At 43.4% G+C, this 25,539-nt stretch overlaps 1 protein-coding gene across 6 annotated transcripts in view; it reads left to right on the top strand.

The window, feature by feature from the left end:
- Nucleotides 1-25,539, top strand: part of INPP4B (inositol polyphosphate-4-phosphatase type II B) — a 1,055,719-nt gene that overhangs the window by 507,836 nt on the left and 522,344 nt on the right. For 4 of the 6 annotated variants that reach the window (XM_063920402.1, XM_063920400.1, XM_063920403.1 and 1 more), the window contains one exon: nucleotides 2,966-3,045. In XM_063920402.1, coding sequence (XP_063776472.1) covers nucleotides 2,966-3,045 — 80 coding nt within the window. The remainder of the gene's footprint in view (nucleotides 1-2,965; nucleotides 3,046-25,539) is intronic. The other 2 variants (XM_063920401.1, XM_063920405.1) reach the window with 1 other exon arrangement.

The raw sequence follows: 25,539 nt of genomic DNA, 5'->3' as shown, positions 1-25,539 counted from the left end.
CATTTTGTGCAAAACAATACCAGCTCTGTAGTTACTCTTCGTGTGCGTTGATTCGGACATTGGTGGGTTGGCTTTTGACGTCACACACCCGCCCAGCGTTCGGCCAGCCACGCCTGCGTTTTCCCTGGCACGCCTGCATTTTTCTAAGCACTCCCTGAAAACGGTCAGTTGACACCCAGAAACGCCCCCTTCCTGTCAATCTTCTTGTGGCCGCCAGTGCAAATTAAAACGTTGCTAGAACCTGTGCAAAACCACAAAGGACTTTGTACCCGTACGTGACGTACTGCAGATGGGGCAGATATAACATATGTACAGATAGAGTTAGATTTGGGTTGTTTATTTTGTTTCTGTGCAGGGTAAATACTGCCTGCGTTATTTTTACACTGCAATTTAGATTTCAGTTTGAACACACCCCACCCAAATCTAACTCTCTTTGCACATGTTATATCTGCCCCACATGCAGTGCACATGGTTTTGCCCATTAGAGGAAAATGTTGTTTTGCAATCAACCTTGAATTAAGCCCAGAGAGTAGTGGCTCTAAACATACCTTTGCAATGAGGTGTAGAAACCCAATCTGGGCTAGTGGGACAGTCCCTCCAAATAGCAACAATACCACCTATATTGGGACAGTTAAGAGATATGTGGTTTATTATATAGCTACAGTACATGTGGAAGTTGGCCACTATTTCTGCTTTACAATGATGCCAGACAGACTTTCCTCTTATTCATGTAACTACAGAGGTTAAAAAGCTAATAGGATTTATTTTATTATATCTCTACAGTAGTAATTTAGGGAAGACACTTTGGTTTGAATTATTAGAGAAGTGTACTGTACTACTAGATTATGAAACCTAAAACCCACCAATGTGCCAATTCGTTTTACGTGAGCTAACCTTTGTCTGGCAAACTGCATGGTGTTTGGAGTAAAGTATAGTGTAAGGGGAAAATAATGGCAATCCAGAATTACTCCCTATAAAATCACACACACACACAGAAGTACAGCAGTAGCATTTGGCCCTGCAATAAGAGTCCCATTTATGCTCATCTCACCATGACTAGCCATTTCCTTCAATGAGAGCTATTCACAAAATAGCAGTAATTGCTCCCACTTTCCTGCTTTTCACTTGAAATGTCATTAACTAGGTCTAAAAGCCATCACCGTTTAGCGAATATACCCCATAATACATTTCCTGATAGCAGCCAGAGGTAGCAAAGCAATACTGCTAGACTTTTTAAGATGTAATAATTACCCAGAGCACTTCAGAAAACTATCTAACTGTAGCTAAGTAAAGGATTTCTGCACGCAAAATTATTTTCCCGCTTAAAGACGATTAAAGGCACTGCTTACATTTCCACTTTGGTTCTGGTATTGAAAATTTGCTATTGCTTTATTATAATGTGTGCACTTTATGGAAAACAAGGATTACTGGTCAGAATGTGTACTGATAAAATTTTCCAGTATCTAATATTTGCAGCGTAATTATATAATGAAAGAATATTACACCAATTTTTCTAAATATCAGAGGTCAGGAGCAATTTCAAGCATTTTCTAAACAACATATTTTATGATTTCCTTTAAGAAGAATTCTAAAGCTGTTCCATAACAATAATTTATATAGTCCTTTTGAATTTTATGTACGATAAATACATACTAGGGCTTACCCTTGTAGTAGTTCTAAAAATACTGTAGATTATCAAGTATAACTACAAAACATAAAAAGTTACAGAATGTGAAGCTCTTTACCATCCTGAAACCCTTACCAAAAATCTAAATTGGAAATTAGAAATCCCCGCCCTAATTTATCTGACCATGCCCATCTCCTGTAAGGCCACACCCTTTCTCCTGTAGGCGGCTTTCTTTTTACTTCCGCGTTCCATTTATTGGGACTGTTGTTGAGTACTGTAGGCTGAATTTATCTGCATGTCTATTAGGCAACGTGCACTAAAAATACCCGACAGAGGGGGAGACAGTTTTAGAGCCTCTGCATTCCAGTCCTTGGCTCTAGACAACATGACTGCATTCTCATTTGTAAGGTGTGTGTCATAACTTTCATACTAGAGTAAGAATTGTCATCTGAGTATTTTTGATCTGCAGGAAATAAAGTCCCCACTTTCACACAAGGTATATACATTTTTATTTTCTGGTGCTTACGTGAGATCAGCATATAGCAGAAAAAAATAAAACTGTTAGGCACATATTTGTACTAATGGTATCTCCTTACCTTATGTCATCTGAGTCAAATGGGCTACCATTATTTCTGGAAGACATTTATTAAGAATGGTATGACTGTCTCTCTGTGTCAAGTGCTTGATCAACTTTAATGTAATAAATACAAGAAAACTGTGAACATTTTTAATCTATTAATTCACTTCCTGGCAACTATTGAGCATTGGAGGATTGGGTCAGAAGGGCAATTGACACCTTATTTGATGCAGTAGGTTGTCTAGTTTACTAAATTGCATGGATTAGCCAAAGACTGTGTGCGTATGTAACATTTACAGTGGATTCCTTCATATGTGAAAAAGCAAACATACTGTAAATGACACAAGAATTGTAGTAGCCTAGGAGATGCCATTACTACACATATTCTGTGGGGTACTATTAATTTGTTTAGGAAGCTATGGCAATCCTGTAATTTCACGTTTGCATATGCTTTTTCTTTCTTTCTTTCTTTCTTTCTTTCTTTCTTTCTTTCTTTCTTTCTTTCTTTCTTTCTTTCTTTCTTTCTTTCTTTCTTTCTTTCCTGAAAGGGGCCTCAGCCGGGTTACACCCGGGAAGGACCCGTGTACAGTACAAATCCTGGGTGCGACCCAGCTATGCGGTCTGAATGGGGTGTAAGTGTAAGAATCATTTATAAGATGTATTCATATTACCTGTTGCTTTTGTAGTACTGTATACACTTTCATTTTGTTTTGCTGTATTTCCAATGTTAATCAATATTTCATTTCCACCTTTGCCTCTAGAAGAATTTCCTGGGCTGCAGCACTTTTAGAGTGAAGGATCTGGTGAAAGCTAAAGAACAACCCCTGTCTCTCAACCTCAAGTAGGTTTTATGCTTTCATGACTTTCCCTGCTACATAGTAAAGTGTGATTGTTACTTTATTTTAATTGCTTACTGAATAGTCTACGCTAATGAGTGTTCTAAAAAAGAATTTCTTCATGTACTGTAATTATGATCTAGTCACCTGGATGGGCTGCATTTATTTGTGTGTGATATATTCAACAACCGACCTGAAAGTACAGTCACCCATCCATCATTAACCTCTTTGCACGTCTGTCCATTAAGGTGCAAAGGAGGGAGGGTAATACTGAAAATCATCTGTCAGCCTTATTACCAGTCAGGTTGAATAGGCAGGCCGCCTCTCTCCAGCGCCAGACTTTCTACTATCTATCAGCCCTGCAGGCACTGACTGACTGGGAGTGAGACAGTGAGATATTGACTGTGACACGTGTCGTGGTACAATGACTGGTCTCATGGATCACTAAATGTACAATCGCTAATGAAATATATAACCATTCCATTGCCATGGTGGAATGCTGGATGCTTAGCGTGGTATATGTGTTATGTAGCCTGATGCATACTCTGTAATGAGACATTTTGTGTCCAGAAATCTTATTTAATCTTGTGAATAGAAAATCCTGTGTGCCTAGAAATAATGCCCTTGCATTGTTAACACTCTGAACCCAAATGTCTTCTGTTTGTATAGTACATTATATATGGCAAATCCCGGGTTTAGTGTTTTTTGTGATAATTTAAGCTGCGACTATCAATTTATCATTTTGCAATGTGACAACCATCTTATAGCACTTTGGTCCAAATGTATTAAGCCTTAACAAGAGATAAACTGGAGACGTATAAAGAGTGATAAATGACCAGCCAACCATCTCCTAACTGCCACAGGCTGTGTTTGAAAAATGACAGTTAGGAGCTGATTGGCTGGTCATTTATCACTCTTTATACGTCTCCACTTTATCTCTTGTTAAGGCTTAATACATTTGGGTCTTTGAACTGAAACAAAAAATAAACAAAACACAGAAACTTACGGGAAGATCATTGTTTTACAGGGCTGTGGTCCTGTATTAGAATCTGGGTATCACAGTATACTGAATGAGGGCTGTATTTAACAATGATGTGAAGCAAAAAGGTGATGTTTACCATAGTAGCCAATTAGATACTCTATTTTCAGTGGCATGCGGTGAGGTCAGTGGCTGGTAAAGCACTACAGCCACAATGTCCGCCGAATCCTGCCGATGACCACTAGCCAATGTCCGCTACTGCCTCTGAGCCGATGCCCGCTGCCACTGCCAATGGCTTACAAACTCGCCCACCATCAGCTGACCCTGCCCTCCGCCACTAATTTGCATCTCAGTCCGATGCCGCCAATGCCCGCTGCCTGCCTGCTCATCATACTTGTGATATATTGTACATTTTTCTAGAAAAAAAAAATTAGTGTTTGGGACTGGGAAGGGAATGGAAGGAGGACATGAGTGCAATTTTGTTGTCCAGTGCTTCTATTAACTTAATGGATAAGGGTCGGAATGGGTTAAAATGTGTGAGGTCCCCCCTCCTAAGTATTACCAGCCTCGGGCTCTTTGAGCCGGTCCTGGTTGTTTAAATACTGGGGGAAAAATTGGACAGGGGTTCCCCGTATTTAGACAACCAGCACCGGGCTCTTAGTCCGGTCCTGGTTCCAAAAATATGGGGGACAAAAGATGTAGGGTTCACCCGTATTTTTAAAACCAGCACCGGGCTCTACTAGCCAGAGAGATAATGCCACAGCCAGGGGACACTTTTATGTAGGTCCCTGCGGCCGTGTCATTAACCCCCCAACTAGTCACCTCTGGCCGGGGTTCCCTGGATGAGTGGGGACCCCTTAAATCAAGGGGTCCCCCCTCCAGGCACCCAAGGGCCAGGGGTGAAGCCCGAGGCTGTTCCCAGCACCCCTGGGCAGTGGGTGCCGGGCTGATAGCCATGTGTGTAAAAAAAGAATATTGTTTTTTGTTGTGGAACTACAAGGCCCAGCAAGCTTCCCCCGCTTGCTGGTACTTGGAGAACCTCAAGTACCAGCATGCGGGCAAATAACGGGCTCGCTGGTACCTGTTGTTCTACAACAACAAAAATACCCAAATAAAAACACAACACACACACCATGACAGTAAAAATTTATTATAACACACTTACACACTCACACATACTTACCTATATCCCACGTCGGTCACGTCCACTTGTCCAGTAGAATCCAATAGGGGTACCTGTAAAAATGAGAGACAGATGACTTACCTACATCCCATGCCGGACACGTCCACTTGTCCAGTAGAATCCAATAGGGGTACCTGTAAAAATGAGAGACAGATGACTTACCTACATCCCATGCCGGACACGTCCACTTGTCCAGTAGAATCCAATAGGGTAGGGGGACCTGTAAAATGAACATTATACTTACACATCCACAGGAGAGGGAGAGAGAGAGAGAGAGAGAGAGAGCGAGAGAGAGAGAGAGAGAGAGAGAGAGAGAGAAAAGAAAGAAACTAACCTGCTGCTGCTGGAGCCGGCGCAGGAGGACGGGGGGAGAGCCGCACGTCCAGGCCCACCGCTGCTGCTGTCAGGAGAGCAGGAAGACAGAGCCGGCGCGGGAGGACGGGGAAGAGTCACACACTCCACAGGGCTACGACAGTTGGATGCGAGGTCAGCAGGAGCCGGCGGAGGAGGACTGGGGACAGCCAGACGGGGGAGAGCCGCACACACTGCAGGCCCTCCAACGCCAATCACCGCCGGGACCCGCCGCCTCCAGCGCCGCGTGTGGGTGAATGGACAAGCGGATCCAGCCCTGGATCCGCTGTCCAATCACAGGTGCCTCGCTGACATGGGGGTGGTGTCCCTGTCAGCGAGGCACTTGTTTCAGTGCCGCTTTCCTGCACTGTTTTAATGGGCTTTTACAGCCCAGCGCTTGGCCCCGCCCCCCACTCTGCCCCCCGTTCCCATTATCCACGGGAGGCACTGCTATCAGTGCTTCCCAAACTAATTTAACCCAGGAAAATTATTAGAATAAAATAAAGAAGATACTCATGACACAGACTATGTGTCATAAGTATCTTCATTTTATTGTTTTAATAATTAATCACAGGGGAGGCACTGCCTCCTCTGCCTCCCCTGACTGCACGTCCCTGCTCATTTTTCTTCTCACAAATAAAATATATCTCACTGGATACTACAGATATCACTTCCTTTTTCACCTGCGCTGCATTAAATAAATGCTCCTCAAACGTGCAGGTTTCAAACTGGTTATGTAACTCAAACATTATATTTTGGCAAAACGAAGGTATAATCTTTATTTATATCTTGTTTTGACCGTGTTGGTGTTGTTTACAAATGATATTTCTTTTGTATCCTCCAGAGCAAACATTACGTATAATAATACAAGTAAATATGTAGCAACAAGATTGTAAGACTTTGTAAAATAAATGTTTACACAACTTTCTTGTCTGCAACTCTCCACCTAAATCAATATGAATATATTTTTCTGGAAAACATTATTGTGTAATATCGTTTATTGAGCACAATAGAGCCTTTGTGCTGCTTTGTACAGTACATTATTGTTTTATTGAAGGTATTCTCTTTGAAAAATATAACAATATTAGGACACAACACACACAAAAAGGAAGGAAAACAAAGAGTGCGTGATGTAGTGACTACCAGGTTTCCTCAGAGGAAACATAACATGCTGTATGTTTATAATACAGTAAAGAAAATGATTTAGATAAGGTATTAAAGATGTTTATCCAGATTTAAACCTAAATCCGTGTACAGAATATATATTGATGTTAGGCATATCATGCAATGTATTGTTTGGCCATGCTCATTTTGAGACACGTCTTTAGGGCCACGCTCATCAAAAACATTAGACTTCTATATCCATCACTTGTGTTTTGTGTCAGACAGTTTTCTGGCAGTGACCAACATGTCATACTCATGTGCAATGAGCATATTATATCTAGATGTTGTAGGCAAAAGCATTTCCTAAGAATTACAAGGATTCAGCATACAGAAGAAACTGCAGCTACTGTCAGTACATATAATACACTTAGAATAATACATAACAGCTGTCACTTCCTTTTCTAACGCATGACACCCACCTGCTCGTTGTAGGAAACAATGGGGTTTTACTGGGTACATAGAGGCATGTTTAATATTACAGTGAGAAAATGCAGATGAATCATGCTGAATCAGTGATACTTTCTGGAAGCGTTAAGGGTTAAATGATGGCTTTGTCATGCCAGTCTCAGGGTATGTGTGTAAATGTGACCAGGCTGTCCGCTTCATAAATCTTACTGCTGGCTAGGGTTCGTGTACCGCCTTGACATATATGGAGAAAAAAGATACCTGTGGTAACACATGTAGACAACTGGTAAACGTTAAAATTAAATGTCTGTTATATATATACATAGGTAAGTGAAGTGTAGCGAATATTTAATATTACTTTAATCATAAAGAGCTAGAATACAGTTCAGATTTCAATAGACATATATTTTAATAAAATTATTTTTTTTTTATTAGAAGGGAGATGTTCTGTGCCTATATTTTTGTAGTGTCTAACTGCGAGTGTTTAGAGGCCAGTATATTCAAGCAGGGCCGTAACTAGGTGTGCGCGCTGCAGGGTAGGGGGCGCTGTTTGCAGCACTTGTCAATTATAAGTTATCTAATTACTTGCACTGCAGCTTCCCAACTTTTTGAAGCTCAGCATCTCCTGACCGCCCCTGTCTCCTACCCCCACCCCTAATACCTATACTTGTACAGCATTCATGGACTTGACTTGAGCGCTCCTTGTTGTTCAGTAGCACTGTCCTTTATTACATTTCGGGATGTTGATGCCCAGTATTCAAACCCATTGCCAATGACATTGCAGTTGGACACTCTTTTAATTGAGCTATCTGCCCCTGCATAGAAAGCTGGAGAATTCCAAGCTGGAGAGCTCTAACAATTTGAGTTAACCTTGTACTTTGTGAAGGAGTGATCAGTGTTGCAGCTGGGCAGATATGGATAGATATATATAGATATATATATAAAAAAAAAATGTGTGAGTGTGGGGGGAATGGGGCATCATCATGGGCTGTCTCTGGGATCAATTGGACACTAATATGGGGAGACCTATTCTTATAGGCCCTACACACTGGACGATATTACTGAAAGATATGAACGATCTCGTTCATTAATGAACGAGATACCGTTCATATCTTTCAGTGTGGAGGCACCAGCGATGAACGATGCGCGGCCCCATGCTCGTTCATCGCTGGTGCCCCATCGCTTGTGCATGCAGGCCAATATGGACTATCTCGTCCATATTTGCCTGCACTGCTATGTAGCCGGGTGATGGGGGGAATGAAGAAACTTCACTCCCCCCATCACTGCCCCCCCCCCCTGCCACCAAGTCGCCCGTCGGCCGTATCCGCCGTCGGGCAGCTCGGCGGCAGATCGCATAGTGTGGAGGGCCCTTTAGAAGTACAATTCATAGAAAGCTCTGCTATCCATTTCGCTCCACAAATAATAATCTCCATCTCAGGTTGGGGTAGAAGAGCAATGAAGACTGCTGTCTCCCCACCGCCTCCCTGCACTATCTGCCTCCTTCTCTGACTATGTCTAATCAGGTGGACCAGGAGAAAGTAGCAGGGAAAAACAAACAAACAGCTGAGCTGGTCTGCAATGCACGGAGGAGCCGGGTCACATATCAAATGCACAGTGCAGAGTGGGGGCAGGACTGCCATCAGAAATTGCAGGGCCCGGGACTGACAAAATAAACAGGCCACCCTCATCAAAAAAAAAAAAAAAAAAAGATTCTGCAACACTGCTCCACCCCTATGTGATGTCACACATCAATATAGGTGGAGCATTGCGGACATGCAGGAACGATTCACAGAGCTGATGCACAGGAAATACTTGATTTAGGTCCTCCCTGCGCAACAGCCTTCTGTTGTTGCGCTGCCTGTGCAGCTCTCCAGGTATAGGCGGAGGAGCCGGGGGTGGGCCCTCCGTTCTAAAAGGGCCCGGGACTCGAGTCCCCGCAGTTTCCCCTGATGGCTGCCCTGAGTGGGGGTACTATTAACATAATGTACACATGCTTCTATCCATGCACTGCAGTCATTCACATCTGTATATATATATATATATATATATATATATATATATAATCCTGCAGCCAACTACCCCCCTCACCCCAGACTGATGATTACCCCCCTCCCCCTGGCCGACTTGCTTAGTCCTCACAGGATTTCTAAATGTGCCAGGCCAGCTGTCAGAGTCCGGCGCATGCACAGAAAAGACCTCTTCTCCGACTCTTGTTACATAGAGCAACCACAGTAGAAATCCGGATCGCTGGATCAAACTGATGCAATATAAAATGAAAAATAACAATAACTGTAGAAGAACTTAATGGGAAAGCACAGCGGTATACGTTTAATTTGCTGTCTGTCTGTATCCCGGCGGTCAGGATACAGACGCCGGAATCCCGACAGCTGGCAATAACGGCAGCCGGAATACCGGAGCAACAGGACTATTCCCAATGGTGGGTGTCCACGACACCCATAGAGTAGAAATAGAACATGTGGTGAGTGCAGCGAGCCCACAAGGGGACTCTTTCCCGCTGCCGGCATTATGGCGGCCGTGATTCCGCTTTCGGTATACTGACGACCGGCATACCGGACGCCAGGAAATCATACTGAACCCAGAACAGCAGCCATGGAGTCCAGTAACACTCACTCTAAAAATAGATTTAAATATACTAGTTGGAAAATAATACATAGGAGTTGTCTAGCCCCTCCTTCCCTGCCCCCAGTGTCCATATGCCCATTATAACATTACCTCCACCAACCCCACATGTCCCTACGTCATAGACCCCCAGTGACATAACCCCCCACCTCCCCAGTGATTATAGATCCCAGCATAAGGGTGCAGTGTGTTCACACACAGGCTCCTGGGTCCAGGGGGACCTACATTGTACACACTGCAACATTTCTTCAATACATACCTGCCTGGAATCCCACTTCAGCAGCGTCAGGGCTGTAAATCCCTGGAAAAAGCCATTTTCCCAGCATTTAGCGCATGCATAGTAGGGAAATTGCCAGAAAAATGGCACCCATTTTCTCCAAGACCTGCGCATGTGCACACTGCCAGAGTCTATTAGTGCTAACACACTTATACGATGCTGGCTAGAGAGATGGGGGCCTTGCTGGAGACTGTACACGGGCTCCCTCCTCTCTTAGTATGCTCCTGCCAGTGCTTATATGTAGTTATTAAAACATTACCCCTTTCCCCAGTGGCAAAAAACTCCCATATGTATGGAACCTCCCTACTTCCACCAATCCCTACTAACAATAAAGCCCAATGAACATTAACCCCCCTAGTAATCCCCATGAGCATTAGCCCCAACCAGTGCCGATAGATCCTCCTCCTCTTACCCTTCCACAACCCACACGCAACGTGGAGCAAGTCACATGTGAAGCTGATCATCCGTCCTCAATCTGATCTTTGCACCAGAGAGCGGATATTGGCAATAGTACTCAGAGGGAAACTTCACTTCCCCTTTTTACTTTCAATTTTTACTGTATTGAAGGATGCACATGCTGTTTACATGACAGTCGGTGATGCAAATTTGGCAGTACAGGTTGAGTATCCCTTATCCAAAATGCTTGGGACCAGAAGTATTTTGAATATCGGATTTTTCCGTATTTTGGAATAATTGCATACCATAATGAGATATCATGGCGATGGGACCCAAGTCTAAGCACAGAATGCATTTATGTTACATATACACCTTATACACACAGCCTGAAGGTCATTTTAGCCAATGTTTTTAATAACTTTGTGCATTAAACAAAGTGTGTGTACATTCACACAATTCATTTATGTTTCATATACACCTTATACACACAGTCTGAAGGTAATTTAATACAATATTTTTAACAGTTTTGTGTATTAAACAAAGTTTGTGTACATTGAACCATCAGAAAACATAGGTTTCACTATCTCAGTCTCACTCAAAAAATTCTGTATTTCTGAATATTTGGATATGGGATACTCAACCTGTAATATCAGTGATCAGAGAATGGGACATCATTGCTGGGGAGCTGGAGAAGAAGGAATTCCATTCTGCACATGTACAGAATGGATTTCCTCTTTAAGAGCCGAGGCATGTAGTGCGATGAAACAGTCTTATACGGTAAAACATGTCAGTAAAAGTCCACCTGGCTGCATGTAGCTACCTTGCCAAATAAGTATTTAGAGACACCCATATAATCTAGAGCATCGCTATTTCCTCTATTGCATCTATCTCTTCTGTCTTCCGGCTAAGAATGAAGGAAAAACAATGTGTAAACCCCCAGATTTATTCAGGCTAATAAACAACTAGCAAACATAACAAATTGCTGTAGAGAGCATTTGTTTTTACGTTCACATGCAAAACTCTTTTTCTAGGAAGCCGGACGCAATGTTTAGGGCAAGCGCAATATGAAAAGGAAAATAAGAAAAAAATGAACTAGTGGAGTTCATTTTATAACTTCTAACTGGTGCAACTTTCCCAGTAGATGTCAAGGTTTAATGCCTGTTTTGACCCTGCACAAAAGTTAAAGCAAAATGCCAATTATTCACTTCAAGTATTTAGTTGTGAATGGTCAGAAAAGGCTGCTGGCTCTTTGATATGGTCCCCTATGGTAAGATAGCAGTAAAGTTGGCACAGAGAAGTGCTTTTAAGATTCCAGTAGCAGGAAGAAAATTCATTGCCGCACTCACAAAATCATCTTTTGCTCATTAAACCAGCCATATCCTTTTTTGTTCAGTTTGATTGAAAACTGTTTGAAAGAAACTTTTGAAGGGATGCAGACAGGAAATATTTCCTCAGCTCCCTTTTTAACCATATTGTACATTCTAATTTGCCAACTCAATTTTATATCAATTTAAGTCAAATCTTTGTCGGTTCTTTAGTCTAATTAGTAAAAATAAATTCCAAATGTGTGTTTCTCGTATTTGTGATATTTTTCAGTTGAGTTAATTTGTCGTTTGAAATAGATGTCAGATCTGGATAAAGAATTTTTTCTGTAATATGGAACATCACAGACTTGCAGTGAATAAAACAAGATTCTGTCTCCTGTTCAACCAAAGCAGTGCCAATTAGTGTAACTTATATGGCCTTATATCAAAGTTTGTATTCTCTATATATCTTATTGAGTTCTTCAAGTGTAAGGACACAGTACTAAATTTTAGGCTGTGTATTAAACAGTTTGATAAATAGCCACAAAACTGCTTACAAATGAATTGCTTTCATTATGATTAACATACATAGTGACGTCCCAAACAATTTATAATACATATATTTTGGCCATCCTGTTAACAGAAATTCCCACTGTTATCATGGAGGATTTCTTTTTTTTAAAACCAACAATAAAATGAATAAATATGCAAGAAGCAGCGATATTTGTTTAATAATTCAGATTTCATATATTGTAAATGACTATTACGTAAAATTATGGGGGTCATTCTAACCCGATTGCACGCTGCAGTTTATCACAGCGGTGCGATCGGGTCAGTACTGCGCCGGCGCATGCCAGACGGCCGAAGGCCGTCGTTGCCTAGCGATCGCCTCTGCCTGATTGACAGGCAGAGGTGGTTGATTGGCGGGAGGGGGCTGGACGGCGGCGCGGTCTGGCCAATGAAGGCGTGGCCGGACCATTGGGGGGGCGGGCCGTGGCAGCTGCGTGACGTCACACGCTGCCGCTGCGACCCAGGTAGCGAAGAGGTTCTCCCGAGCAGCAGTATGAGCTGCGCTGGCCGCGAGGCACTCCTGAAATGCAAAAGCCGCATTTGCACTTCTGCGGGGGGGGGGGGGGCGGCACTGACATGCGGGGCGGTCTAGTTCTGTGCTGGGCGTCCCCCCGCATGTCTGAGTGCCTGATCGTAGCTGTGCTAAATTTAGCACAGCTACGATCAACTTGGAATGACCCCCTATGTCAATTGTCCTAATTTCATGTCACCCATATAGTTAGCATGCTGAAATTGCGCAATCCTCTTTTCATATGTTCCTCTACCGTTTTGTCAGGTTATCCTTTATGAAAACTCCCTACCTCTCCCTGTGAATGATTCTGATCTCACCATTATGACCCTTCAGTGGTAACATTTTCTTCTGACTCTGTATGCTTTTTATGCTCAATTATTATCCCCTGACTCCATCATTATCTCTATAGGTCCAAGATCAGGTCGGGCTTGGCTGACTGGCAGACAGGAGACCACCGGTCACCATACCGGCGCCGGTTGTTAGGTGGCTGGTGGGGGGGGCGAGTGCAACGAAGCCCCTTGCAGATTATGGGTGTCGTAGACACCTACGAATGGAAATAGTCCCTGCTGATCGGCATGCCGACCAGCGGGCTGTTAACTGTTCGGGATCCCGGCGTCGGTATAGTGAGACTACCGGTCACATAACTGCATCCCCCATGATCATACTATAAGTCTTATGTTGGGCATAGATGGCCAGATAAAATGCCTGTTAGGTCAGGCAATATCTAAGTTCCTCCCCTGGGGAAGAGCCATTTCCCTGTTCCTTCCATGTGAAGGAACAGGGGAAATATCCATCGGTCAGCCGCAGAAGTGCATACACTGCACAATGGGGCCAACTTTCAACTTAGAAAATATTCCATCAGACGGAGATGCTGGACGATACAGAATGCCCGTCCGAATTATATTTTTGTAGCAGTCACCAGCATACACTGTCAAATTATCTTATATTATGGGGCATATCACCCAGATAACTTGTATGGTGTATGCCCACCTTTAAGACAGTTAATGTTCATCATGTGTTTCCATACCCTTTCATATAGAATTATACCAAAGTAGAGTCTCCTCTACATTTTGTGACATTTTAGAAACAGAATTCAGTGTATACGCAATAAATAAATATCAGGATCTCCAGTACCAGTCTATAAATTACTTGTTGGAAAATGTTGCTGACCCATATTTCATATTCCATACCAAGTGATTCCTAGTGTATATATATATATATATATATATATATATATATATATATACATACATACATACATACATACATACATACTGTATATATACAATATGAAGTCCAGCTTTAGGTTGATAAAACAATTGAGGACACTCACCAATATCCAAAAGTAATTTATTGACATCATTTATGTGGACGTTTAGACCCACAGGAGGCTTTTGTCACGACAGATCACAGGGGGAGCATGTGCACTGAGAGAGAGCCTGGAACATACTGGTATAGCCTCCAGAGCCCCCTTACTGTATATACCTAAAGATTAATACAATAATGAGTCAATTAGATCCTAATTAATCATACAGTGGAACGCATAACTACCAGAATTGTGCTTGCCAATAGGAATATTCTTGGAAAATTGGCATTATAGCTCAAAATGTCACACCAAATAGCGCACACAGCTAGATGGAGGTCACCTATACAATCGATCAATAGGTGCTGATTCATCAAACATGGCTCAGTAGAAAGTATTGAGGAATGTGTTTTAGGTACATAGGTTAAAGTAGAAGACTGATCACATGTGAGTGGTATAGTTGCAGGACCAGGGGCAACCCCTCCAGTTTGGGGGAGGTGTTATTATATTATACCTCTATAAATGGTTATTGGGTTGATTTTTTTTGTGCATCTCCCTATTACAGATGGGATAGGAGTTGGCAGGGGGCGAAGTATCTTCTCGTATACATCTGCCACACCTGATGAAGAGCTCCAAGCACTAGAGTAAAGATTAATTGTATTTGTTCTAAATAACAAGGAAATTGACTTTTATATATACTTTGCATGCATTTCCTTAGAGCTCTATTCTTGAACTGATGCTTGCTAGCTTTAAAAAGATGTGGTTGGTTATCAAATCTCAAACACTTTGTTAAGGTTTTAGAATGGAAAGATGTGCATTACACTATATATATATATATATATATATATATATATAGTACGATGTGGGGACCGGCACTCTCAAACACAAACACAATTGCCCCGGTGCCTCCTCAAGTGATCCAAGGACCATGTATATCCACAAAGAAGGAGTGGCACTCGTGGGACTTCAGTCAAACAACAAAGGACACAGCGGTCACTAGTTGGGTCTAATCGACGTTTCGATAATTTAATATCGTCTTCAGGTTATCTTCAAGACCGTGCTGAGGGTCTCAAATAGAGGGCACTCACCAATCCATTTCCATAGATAAAAAGTTTTATTTAGACCATTGAAGTCATCACATCAATGTTTCGGCTTCGCAGAGCCTTTCTCAAGACCACCACAGGAGACATCTGTTCAGCACGCCAGAGAGCAGCATACTGACATCTGCCTCCCGGGCTCCCTTATATAGCACAAACCCAATCACCTTAATGATTTGATTACCTAATACCCGGAAGCAGCCCTGTCCCAGTGTTCTATATCATCACTGGAGCAGGTAACCATATAAGACATGAATAACAACCAATACTAATATACTACATTACAGGGCTATTGCCGCATTGTTAAATACCTATAGTAGATATACAGACACATCACGTACTTCCAGCACTTGCCTTTAATATGTTATAATCGCGGTATGACCGGAAGCGCATCACATGCGCTCCACTGGTCACCGATGTGCGTTCCACTCATATTGACCGGAAGCGCGTCATATACGCTCCACCGGTGAGCACTGTGCGTTCCATCAATACTTCCGCCTAGGCACGCATCGTGTGTCTCATAGGGGAAGACATACAACATAGTCCTAAAGTTAAAGTACATCATAATCTTCGTATTTAAGCTTATAGTTATACGAAGATTATGATGTACTTTAACTTTAGGACTATGTTGTATTTCTTCCCCTATGAGACACACGATGAACTCTCCCTGTGCACCTGCTGAAAGGTCTGGAAACTGTCAGTTATTTGCAGCCAGCCCACTAAGCAGGGATTTTCCAAACTTGACTCCTAAGGGGGTGAAAAGAGGTAAAATATTCCGTCCGGCAAGCCTTTGTCCAGTTGAGTATGTATGCGCACGGCCATACAAATACATGGAGGCTGCAGCCCAGTATATTAAGTCGCACCTGCAGGTGCACTGAGCGTGGCTACATCTGTAGTAGCTTTAAACCTGGATCAATCTGGTTTATGCCCTGACTGAATTTATAGCATTCACTAGCTTCAGTCAAAGTAATATTATATATAATGACAGGGTGAGTGAAAATGTTAATGGGTGCTGGGAGGGTGAAACGATTAAGGAATGGGTTAATCAGTGCTGGGTAGGGGAAGATATTAGGTGCTGTTGAGGTGGGGGTATTAATAGGTAAATTGGTTGATGGATGAGGTGTGGGAAAATCTTTATGGGAGCTGATAAAAGTGTTAATGGTTGCTGGGAGAGTGAACTGATAATGGAATGGAGAGGAATAGGTTCATGGATTCTCGGGGAGGATTGATGGGTTCTTGAGTGGATGGTTTAATAGTGGATCAATTGATACATGTTTGGTTTATATGGGAGGCTGGCATGAGTCTGATTCGGGTACAATGGCTCAACCCTGCACCTCTAGATGTGCTTTGTAAAGTCTCCTGTTTCTGTGTCATTTACAGAATCTGTGCTGTGGGTTTTTTTTCCCCGGCATCATTAGTTGTAATTACATTTTCAAAAATGGAAATTTGAAAAAAAGTAAGGTACAGAAAAAAAAAAAGGAACAAGGAAAATAAAGGGGAAGGGAACCACAAACCACATATACTGTATGTAATCTGTACATGGCAATGAGCACAAAACAGGATATTTAAATGAGATCAAAGAACACAAAAACATGTGAGGTCTATTTACTAAGCCTTGGATGGAGATAAAGTGGACAGAGATAAAGCACCAGCCAATCGCCTCCTAACTGCCATGTCACAGGCTTGGTTTGAAAAATTACCGTTAAGAGCTGGTTGGCTGGTACTTTATTTCCAGACACTTTGGGGGAGATTCAAATGTTTGAAAAGTCAGTTGGGAGTCTGTTTTTTCCTATCTAATAGACAGGAAAAAACAGACAAGCAACCGACTTTTCAAACATTTGAATCTCCCCCTTTATCTCCAAGGTTTAGTAAATGGGGCCCAAATGTATTAAGCCTGAACAAGTGATAAAGTGGAGGTGGATAATGAGTGATAAATGACCAGCTACTCAGCTTACTAACTGCAATGTTACAGGCTGTTTGAAAAATGATAGGAGCTAGTTGGTTGGTCACTTATCACTCTCTGTCCGTCTCCACTTTATCACTTGCTAAGGCTTAATATGTTTGGGCCTAGACCCCTTATAAAGCTGTAGAAGCATCCCTAAGCAGAAGGTCTGCCCCTTCACCATCCGTTACAAATTCCTGTCACCTGAACCATTTTATTAATAGCAAAGTGTACCCAGGGGTGTACCTAGGGATCCGAGTGCCCCAGGCAAATTATTGGACCGGCACCCCCTTATATTCTAAATTACACCACACAGTAGTGCAACCTTATTCATATTACACCACACAGTAGTGCAACCTTATTTATATTACACCACATAGTAGTCCCTTTAATCATGTTATGTCACTGTAGTACCACTTACGTTATGCCACAAAGTAGTCCCCTTAATCACATTATGTCACATGGTAGTACCCCTTATTCATTTTACGCCACACAGTAGTACCCCTTGTAGAACTACTCACCTGCCAATGCATGGGCGTGGCTAGGAGTGGGTGAGGTAGTAGGTATTACACAGAGCTGAGTCTTTGCCCCTGAGTCTTTTTTTTATAGAATTACATCCACCTATTTAACTATGTAGTTTATTATGCTAGACTACAGATGCCTCACAATACTAAACTACAGAGATATAAAATGTACTGTATGTCAATTAGGCAGAGGTGTTCGTGGCAATGCGATCTCATCTCCCCTTCTGCGCACGTGCATAGAGGGTCCTGCACATGCGCACTGCAGGGGACAGAGTGGGAGATGCAATCACATCTCAGTGGCGACTGCTACTTAATACCCCCCTATATAGTGAATAAGTTTGGTAAGCATCTAGTCTAGTGCATAAAAACAATTTAATGCAAACGATATTACATTTAGAATAATAAGCAGAATTTTAAAATTCATGCAACAATGAAATCTATTCAGTACATTATAACTAAACGTGGGACAGATAAAGAAATGTAAATAAAAATAAAATAACAAAAGTTATTAAAAGACAAATAAAAACGTTACCACAATTCTTAGAGAATCATACTTTGACCAGTCCGGAGGAAAAATACAGGTAATGGTCCCCATATAGTATATGTGCTTGGAAGTTAATAGTGTAGTGGAAGTTAACAGTGTAGTGGCTGCACTTATAGTATCAATGCCACGTAAATAAAGTTGTTATAGCTGGGTCCCCAGGGGTTAAGTAAGTTGGTACACAGTACATGGTCAATCCTGGTGTGCCAACCTCATATAGTACCTGTTTAATTACACTTTCTCCTTGGTGTAGGGCTGGGGGTTGTAACTCGATGTCTGTCCTCTCTCCATCTCCCTGTTGTTGCTTGCTGTGGCTGTGGTCAGCGCGTGCGTGTGTGTAGGTGGTCCCCCCGCCTGCTTGGTGTGCTGGTCCTGGATGTACTCAGCTGTACAGCATATCTTACCTGCTCTCCCTCTCTACCCGCTAGCAGAGCTCATGCTACACAGTATTGCGGCAATGGGGGTTCACCAATGTCCATCTCTGTGCTGTAAACTTAGCTGTTACTTCCGGGGTTCGATGGCGGAGGGGGGCGGTTGCATCAGCTTGTTCATGTCGCTGTACTCACTTGACAGGATGCCGGCAGGTTCACTACCCCCTGGCCACGGTTGGCACCTACAGGCGACGTCCCCCTTTGGACGGCGCCCCTGGCAAGTGCCATCCTGGCCAATGGGTAGATACGCCCCTGAGTGTACCATACCTCCCAACTGTCCCGAGTCTCGCTGTCCCACCCACTGCTGCAGTGTCCTGCAGGCAGCGGGAAGTTTGAGGGTGCTTTTGATCACCGCTGCTCTGCTCTGCAAAGCAGCGAATGATCCCTGAATAGATGCCCATAACATCTAAACAGTGCAGAGAGGTGAACCAGTTGGATGCCCGGCTGCTCGGAGAGCGCTGGGCATGCCCCCCAAAAATGGTGAAATAACGGTCAAGTCAAGATGCCATGCCCTCTCCCAATCAAGGCCATGCCCATCCTCTTGGGGTCATGCCCCATCTTTGGGGGTCCCAAGTTCATGGCAGCCAAAGTTGGGTGGTATGGAGTATGGGTCATTTGCTGTTTCCATGAAAAATGCAAATTGGACTCTAAAAAAACCATTAGAAATGGAAGGTTGAAATGAGTGTCTCAAAAAACTAAGCTATAGCCGTTTTAGTTGCGAACACGATAAGTCCCAGTATATACTGTTTCAGACATGCTTAGGTAGGTTTGAAGGATACACATGAAGAAGGGCTAAGGAGGGGCATAATAGACTGACATTTAAAACTTTGTATACTACATCAAACACTCATGCCACAGATCTGATGAATTGAAGGGCACTGCAGAAAACTCTGATTCAGCAGGACACATTACATGTAACCTGGTTAGTGTATAATCAGTGTAGTTTATACTGTAATTCCAGATGGTTAGAATATCTGGAAAATGGGTGGGCATTTAGATAGACTCCCATTACTGGCAGGTGAAGATTGGACTCCCATTGTAGTTGGGTTTTAGTCTTATTAAAGGGTCCCTCGCTGAGACAATAAACATAAAATCCAATGTGCCCCCTAGAGTTACCTTGTGTTACTTTAGAAAGAAAATTGTGTGAGGGCCGTACCAAAGTCACCTTGACTGACCTAGATATCCAATGTTTATTATGTGGAGCGCTCCACGGATTAATGATTTTGTATACAATTATATTTTGTTTATCCATTACATATTATCCATTACATTTTTTTTTGTTATTTTCCAGTGAATACTACTCCTTCTGTTCCTCTGATCACACAGACTATCTAATCACTCAGCCCCGCCTTTATAATCCTTTATATAATTCTGTTTATGAGTAGCTCAGCTTTCCTGCTTCTCATATTCTTGGCAATGCTCAAGCCAATCAACAGCTATTTAATATAAAGCCATAGCTATTTTCTGATGAAGCCATGCTGAAATACATATGCCTTCATAAATAGCAGTGAATATTCAATATGAGTATTCAATATGAGCTGAGGAGGGTGTGTGTGTGTGTGTGTGTGGGGGGGGGGGGTACTTATATTATGACTCACAATACCAAGAAGAAACGGATATAGGTAAACAGAAAAATAACACATTAGATAAAGAAAATTTCAGATTAAGGAATTTTATTTGACTGTACCTCTCAAAACTGTAAGTTAGGGACTTGGGACAATATGCTGGCACCGAAGAAGGAGGCAAGATTAGTATTATTGGGCATCCTCAATCCCCTTCCACACCCCTAAAAACATTCTTTCATTGCCACTTTCTCCAGTGGAAGGTGTGAGCGGGCGATCTGTTCTTTGCTGTTGGCTCTGACGTGCTTCGGTGAATAGGACATGTCTGTCATCTTTATCACCCAGGAGACAAAGCTATCCGATTGGGAAAACTTGTTAGATAGCTCCATATCGTTGTCCATATAGAGAATTGTGCTTTAGTAAGTGCTGGCATTAGTGGAATTATAAATAGCAGTGTAAGATAAACTTGCCATAATTGTAACCTCATTAATAGGTCCCTAGGACTTATTAAGCTATCATCCTATACACCTTGGGCATCATGCTTGTGGCAAAGCGGTAAACTGTCTCTAGCCCCCCAGCAATATGTTTTTAATAAATTCAGGTGATAAGTGACATTTTATCACTGTGTTAATCAGCAGTAATGTACTGTATACTAATAGTTGCAATTGGGGTGGTGATAATAATAATAATAATAATAATAATAAATAGGCCTCGTAAAATCATATGGGGGATTTCAATTGAGAGTTAGGTTTGCAGCTCAGAATTTAACGCCTTGAGCTATTTAATAAAACAGCCTTTTCTTTGCGCGGTATACCCAGGGATTAACGCACGCTAACCCAATCATTCCGTGTAAAATGTGGAATCAGTGGGTTTCCCGGCACGTTAAACCCCTCAGGGTGCCCTTTCTCACTAACTGTTCCTTGCCGCTCCTGGAGCAGTGAGAAAAAGTCCACCTTTGAACCTAATGCGGTGTAATTCCTGCTGATTGAATCAGCGTCCGCAGGAAATTAGCCTCAGATACTGTAATTGCATTCATCATAGTGCACTAATTAGAAAATGCAGTCCACATTACAATTATTAAGAAATTATGTAATGCCAGATGGAAAGCAGTTAAAATACCGCAGGCCGGGATCCCGTAGGTTACGATGCAGATGCTGGAATCCCGACTAGCGGTGAAATCCCGCCGCTGGAATACTGCTGCCGCAGGCTATTCCCCCTCTGTGGGTGTCCACAACTGTGCCCGCAACGGTCTTTCTAGTGCTTGCCCTGCTGCCGGGATACTGGTAGCCGTATTGCTGCTGTTGGTATACTGACGGCCAGCATCCCAGCCGCCAGTAATTCATACTGAACCCTGACAAATGTACCAAATGCCACATATGCAGGGACAGGGGCTTTGAAAGAAGTCCATCCCTGGTGACTGCATTAGCCGTCTTTTCACTCTGCTATTGGGAAACCTGAGCATTACAGTGAATGCGCAATCTGCTGACCACACATGCATGCCGCCCATTGCTGGGCTAACAACATCTTCAGATGGCAAATCTGAAAGCATTGCGGCTGCTGTCAGAAATGGATGGACAGAAGCAGATATCTCAGATATCTTCTGCAGTCTCTCCTTCATTCATCGGGGTGATACTTTATGTTTGTAGGTATCCCCCAAAAATGTGTGTCTTCGGGGGATACTGTATGCCGAAAATATTAACTGATAGGCCCAATCTACCGCAAATGTTTTAGCTGGCCTTATCTGTTCATGGAGGTTTCTGGAAACTAATTACAGCTAGGCTGTATAATGCAGAGAAGAAAATAAAGAATGAAGACAATAAGCACAACAAAAGAACACAGAGAGATATTCCACAGCATCTGCTCCATTAGACTAGAGGCTTAGGAACAGGTGCTGAAATACGTAAGTCCCCAAATCCCTGCAGAACTGTAAAATGTACCAGTGGGAATTGACTGAATTTGCTCTTGTGTTGATAAAAGTGAGCTTGAGCATGGCAGCATGTGGTGTAAAATATGTACTCAAGGCTATACAAATAAAGAAACACTGGCCTGAGGGATGGAATGACCTTTAAAGGGCTACCCTACATGGCCGCAAAATTGTTGTATTGTACAAAGTAAATTTACTTCTCTCTATTGCAAAAAGCATGTCTAAATAAATGTAATTCACCGGTCGCAATGAATTAACATGCAATGATTAATAAGTATATTACAGATATATTTATACCATGTTTTTTTGCAAAAATTTCCTTTGTTAATCCATCTTCTTACTTTCTTACGGACATTTCCTTATCAGTGTAAGTGCCGGTGGCTTCCGCATACAAATGAGAAGAATAGATGACACATTTTGCAACTATTTTTGTTGAGAAATACAAATGAAAGCTAGAACATTACTTTTTTACATAAACAGGTGTATGCCCCCATTCTGTTTATTCCAGGTACATCTGAGCAGGCGCGTTCTGCTTCAATTTGTGGTTCTGTGGTCCGTGATAAGAATGCTCATGTTGGCAAAAAAATTTATAAAAATAAAATTACCCACTATTTAATATAACCATTGTAATTAAGTACGTTTACCTTTTTGCATCCTAAAATTCTGCCCTTTCCAGACTCATTTATGTCTTAATTGGGGCTGTCAAATACATCTTGTCACAAATATCATCATATTGTAAAAACGATTTTTTTTATTTTTTATTTTACGAGCAACAAAAGTATTTTTTGCTCATATGCTGTGTACTTTAAAACTATTTTGAGATAAGATAGATACAATTTATTCATACTAACAAGGCCAGATTTAACACTCTGGAACCTGTATGCTCAAATAAGTCATACAGGGACGGCAACAGGAACCTTGGGGCCCGGTATACTGACATCTCTGGGGACCCCTTCCCCTTTAAACCTCCTAACACTCACACCACCACCTTGACCACTATACCCACAAATCCCTCCCCATGCGTCACAACATCACACGCTCAGGGCGGGATGTATTAAAATACATCGCTGCCAACCGCAGTGATGCTAATCTCATATGTACTAACATATGCGATTAATATCGCAATGCGGTGACGTAGGCCCCCCACGATACCTGTGAGGTGTGTGGGGTCTCTGTCACCTCCCTGGGCTCTCACTCTCCTCCCTGGCTGGGAAGCAGGCAGAAGGCTGTCCCGGGTGCCTCCTCCCTGCAGCTGGAAGGACCTCCGGCTGTGTTGCTAGGGGGAGAAGAAGTTTAGCTTCCAGGACCAGGGCTGCCTGGACGGAGGTATGCCAGGGAAAGGGGGGTCGGGGTCAGCGGCATTGGGCGGTGGGATGCGGCAGCTGACGGTAAGAAGCCTATAGGTTTCTATAGGGTATTGCCATCAAAAGATGGCGATACCCTCAGGGGCCAAAACACGGCGGCCAGGGGTTAGTACATATGAAAAGGCGGTAAAACCCTGAAAACTGGGGTTTTACCGCATTTTCCCTTTGGCACATCTCGCCCTCACTGGGGCCGGCAGAATGCATCTGCAATACCATGGACACAGAATATCTTCCCTCAGTGATATCAGGGAACAGTGAGGTGTAGAGTCCACATACAAGGATTGAACAAAGGCATCCCCAGTGTGTGGAGATGTCCAGAGAGTGTATCTTCCCAAAGCAATGTCCATAATGCAAAAAAGATATTTCCCAGTATAGGTGGGTTCCACCAATCTTCAGTCTTTCAGAGAAGACCATTCCTTATGTAGTACAAGGATGGATCCAGGGAGTAGGTGTCAGTGGTCCGATGTGGCGGTGAACCAAGGCAGCAGGGCTTGGAAAGTGCCAGCCTGCCTGAGGCTGTGTTGTTTTTTTCTGCAGTCGGCACGCCGGGATGGCCTGGCAGCCTCAAGTCGCAGTCGCGCTTCGCCGCTCCTCTAAGGTGGAGACCCGGACCGTCCATCGTCGCTACAGCAGAGACAGGGGAGGAATGGACGGACCCAGCGTTGTGTGTTGCGCGACGTCATTACACACGGGGATATCCGATCAGGTGACCTGGGGTTGGGGCACTGGGAAATTACTGCGGGGGGTCGGGTGTATGAGCTAACTTTTCTCTTAGTAATAGCTATTAACTACAGCGGCCAGCACAACCTATATAACTAAATACTTCCACGCCGCACTGCTGCAGCTGCATGCTTACCCCAGAACCTTAGGGCCCCTCACAATGTCGGGGCCCGGGATGAGTGTCCCCTTTGACCCCCCCTGTCGCCGGGCCTGAAGTCATAGCTATATTTGCAGACTCAGGTTTCTTTTCTCTATCGTCCTAAGTGGATGCTGGGGTTCCTGAAAGGACCATGGGGAATAGCGGCTCCGCAGGAGACAGGGCACAAAAAAGTAAAGCTTTACTAGGTCAGGTGGTGTGCACTGGCTCCTCCCCCTATGACCCTCCTCCAGACTCCAGTTAGATTTTGTGCCCGAACGAGAAGGGTGCAATCTAGGTGGCTCTCCTAAAGAGCTGCTTAGAGAAAGTTTAGTTTAGGTTTTTTTTTTCTTTACAGTGAGTCCTGCTGGCAACAGGATCACTGCAACGTGGGACTTAGGGGGAAAGTAGTAAACTCACCTGCATGCAGAGTGGATTTGCTGCTTGGCTACTGGACACCATTAGCTCCAGAGGGATCGAACACAGGCCCAGCCGTGGAGTCCGGTCCCGGAGCCGCGCCGCCGACCCCCTTGCAGATGCTGAAGCGTGAAGAGGTCCGGAAACCGGCGGCTGAAGACTCCTCAGTCTTCATAAGGTAGCGCACAGCACTGCAGCTGTGCGCCATTTTCCTCTCAGCACACTTCACTGGGCAGTCACTGAGGGTGCAGAGCGCTGGGGGGGGGCGCTCTGAGAGGCAAATATAAACCTTATACAAGGCTAAAAATACCTCACATATAGCCCATAGGGGCTATATGGAGATATTTAACCCCTGCCTGACTGGAAAAATAGCGGGAGAAGAACCCGCCGAAAAAGGGGCGGGGCCTATCTCCTCAGCACACGGCGCCATTTTCTGTCACAGCTCCGCTGGTCAGAACGGCTCCCAGGTCTCTCCCCTGCACTGCACTACAGAAACAGGGTAAAACAGAGAGGGGGGGCACATTAATGGCTATATATATATATATTAAAGCAGCTATAAGGGAGCACTTAATATAAGGATATCCCTTGTATATATAGCGCTTTGTGGTGTGTGCTGGCAGACTCTCCCTCTGTCTCCCCAAAAGGGCTAGTGGGTCCTGTCTTCATTAGAGCATTCCCTGTGAGTTTGCGGTGTGTGTCGGTACGTGGTGTCGACATGTATGAGGACGATATTGGTGTGGAGGCGGAGCAATTGCCAA

Source organism: Pseudophryne corroboree, chromosome 1 (genome assembly GCF_028390025.1).
Source record: "Pseudophryne corroboree isolate aPseCor3 chromosome 1, aPseCor3.hap2, whole genome shotgun sequence".
NCBI lineage: Eukaryota > Metazoa > Chordata > Amphibia > Anura > Myobatrachidae > Pseudophryne > Pseudophryne corroboree.
The sequence above is the reverse complement of the archived record's forward strand: the minus strand, read 5'-3'. Positions and strand labels throughout refer to the sequence as shown.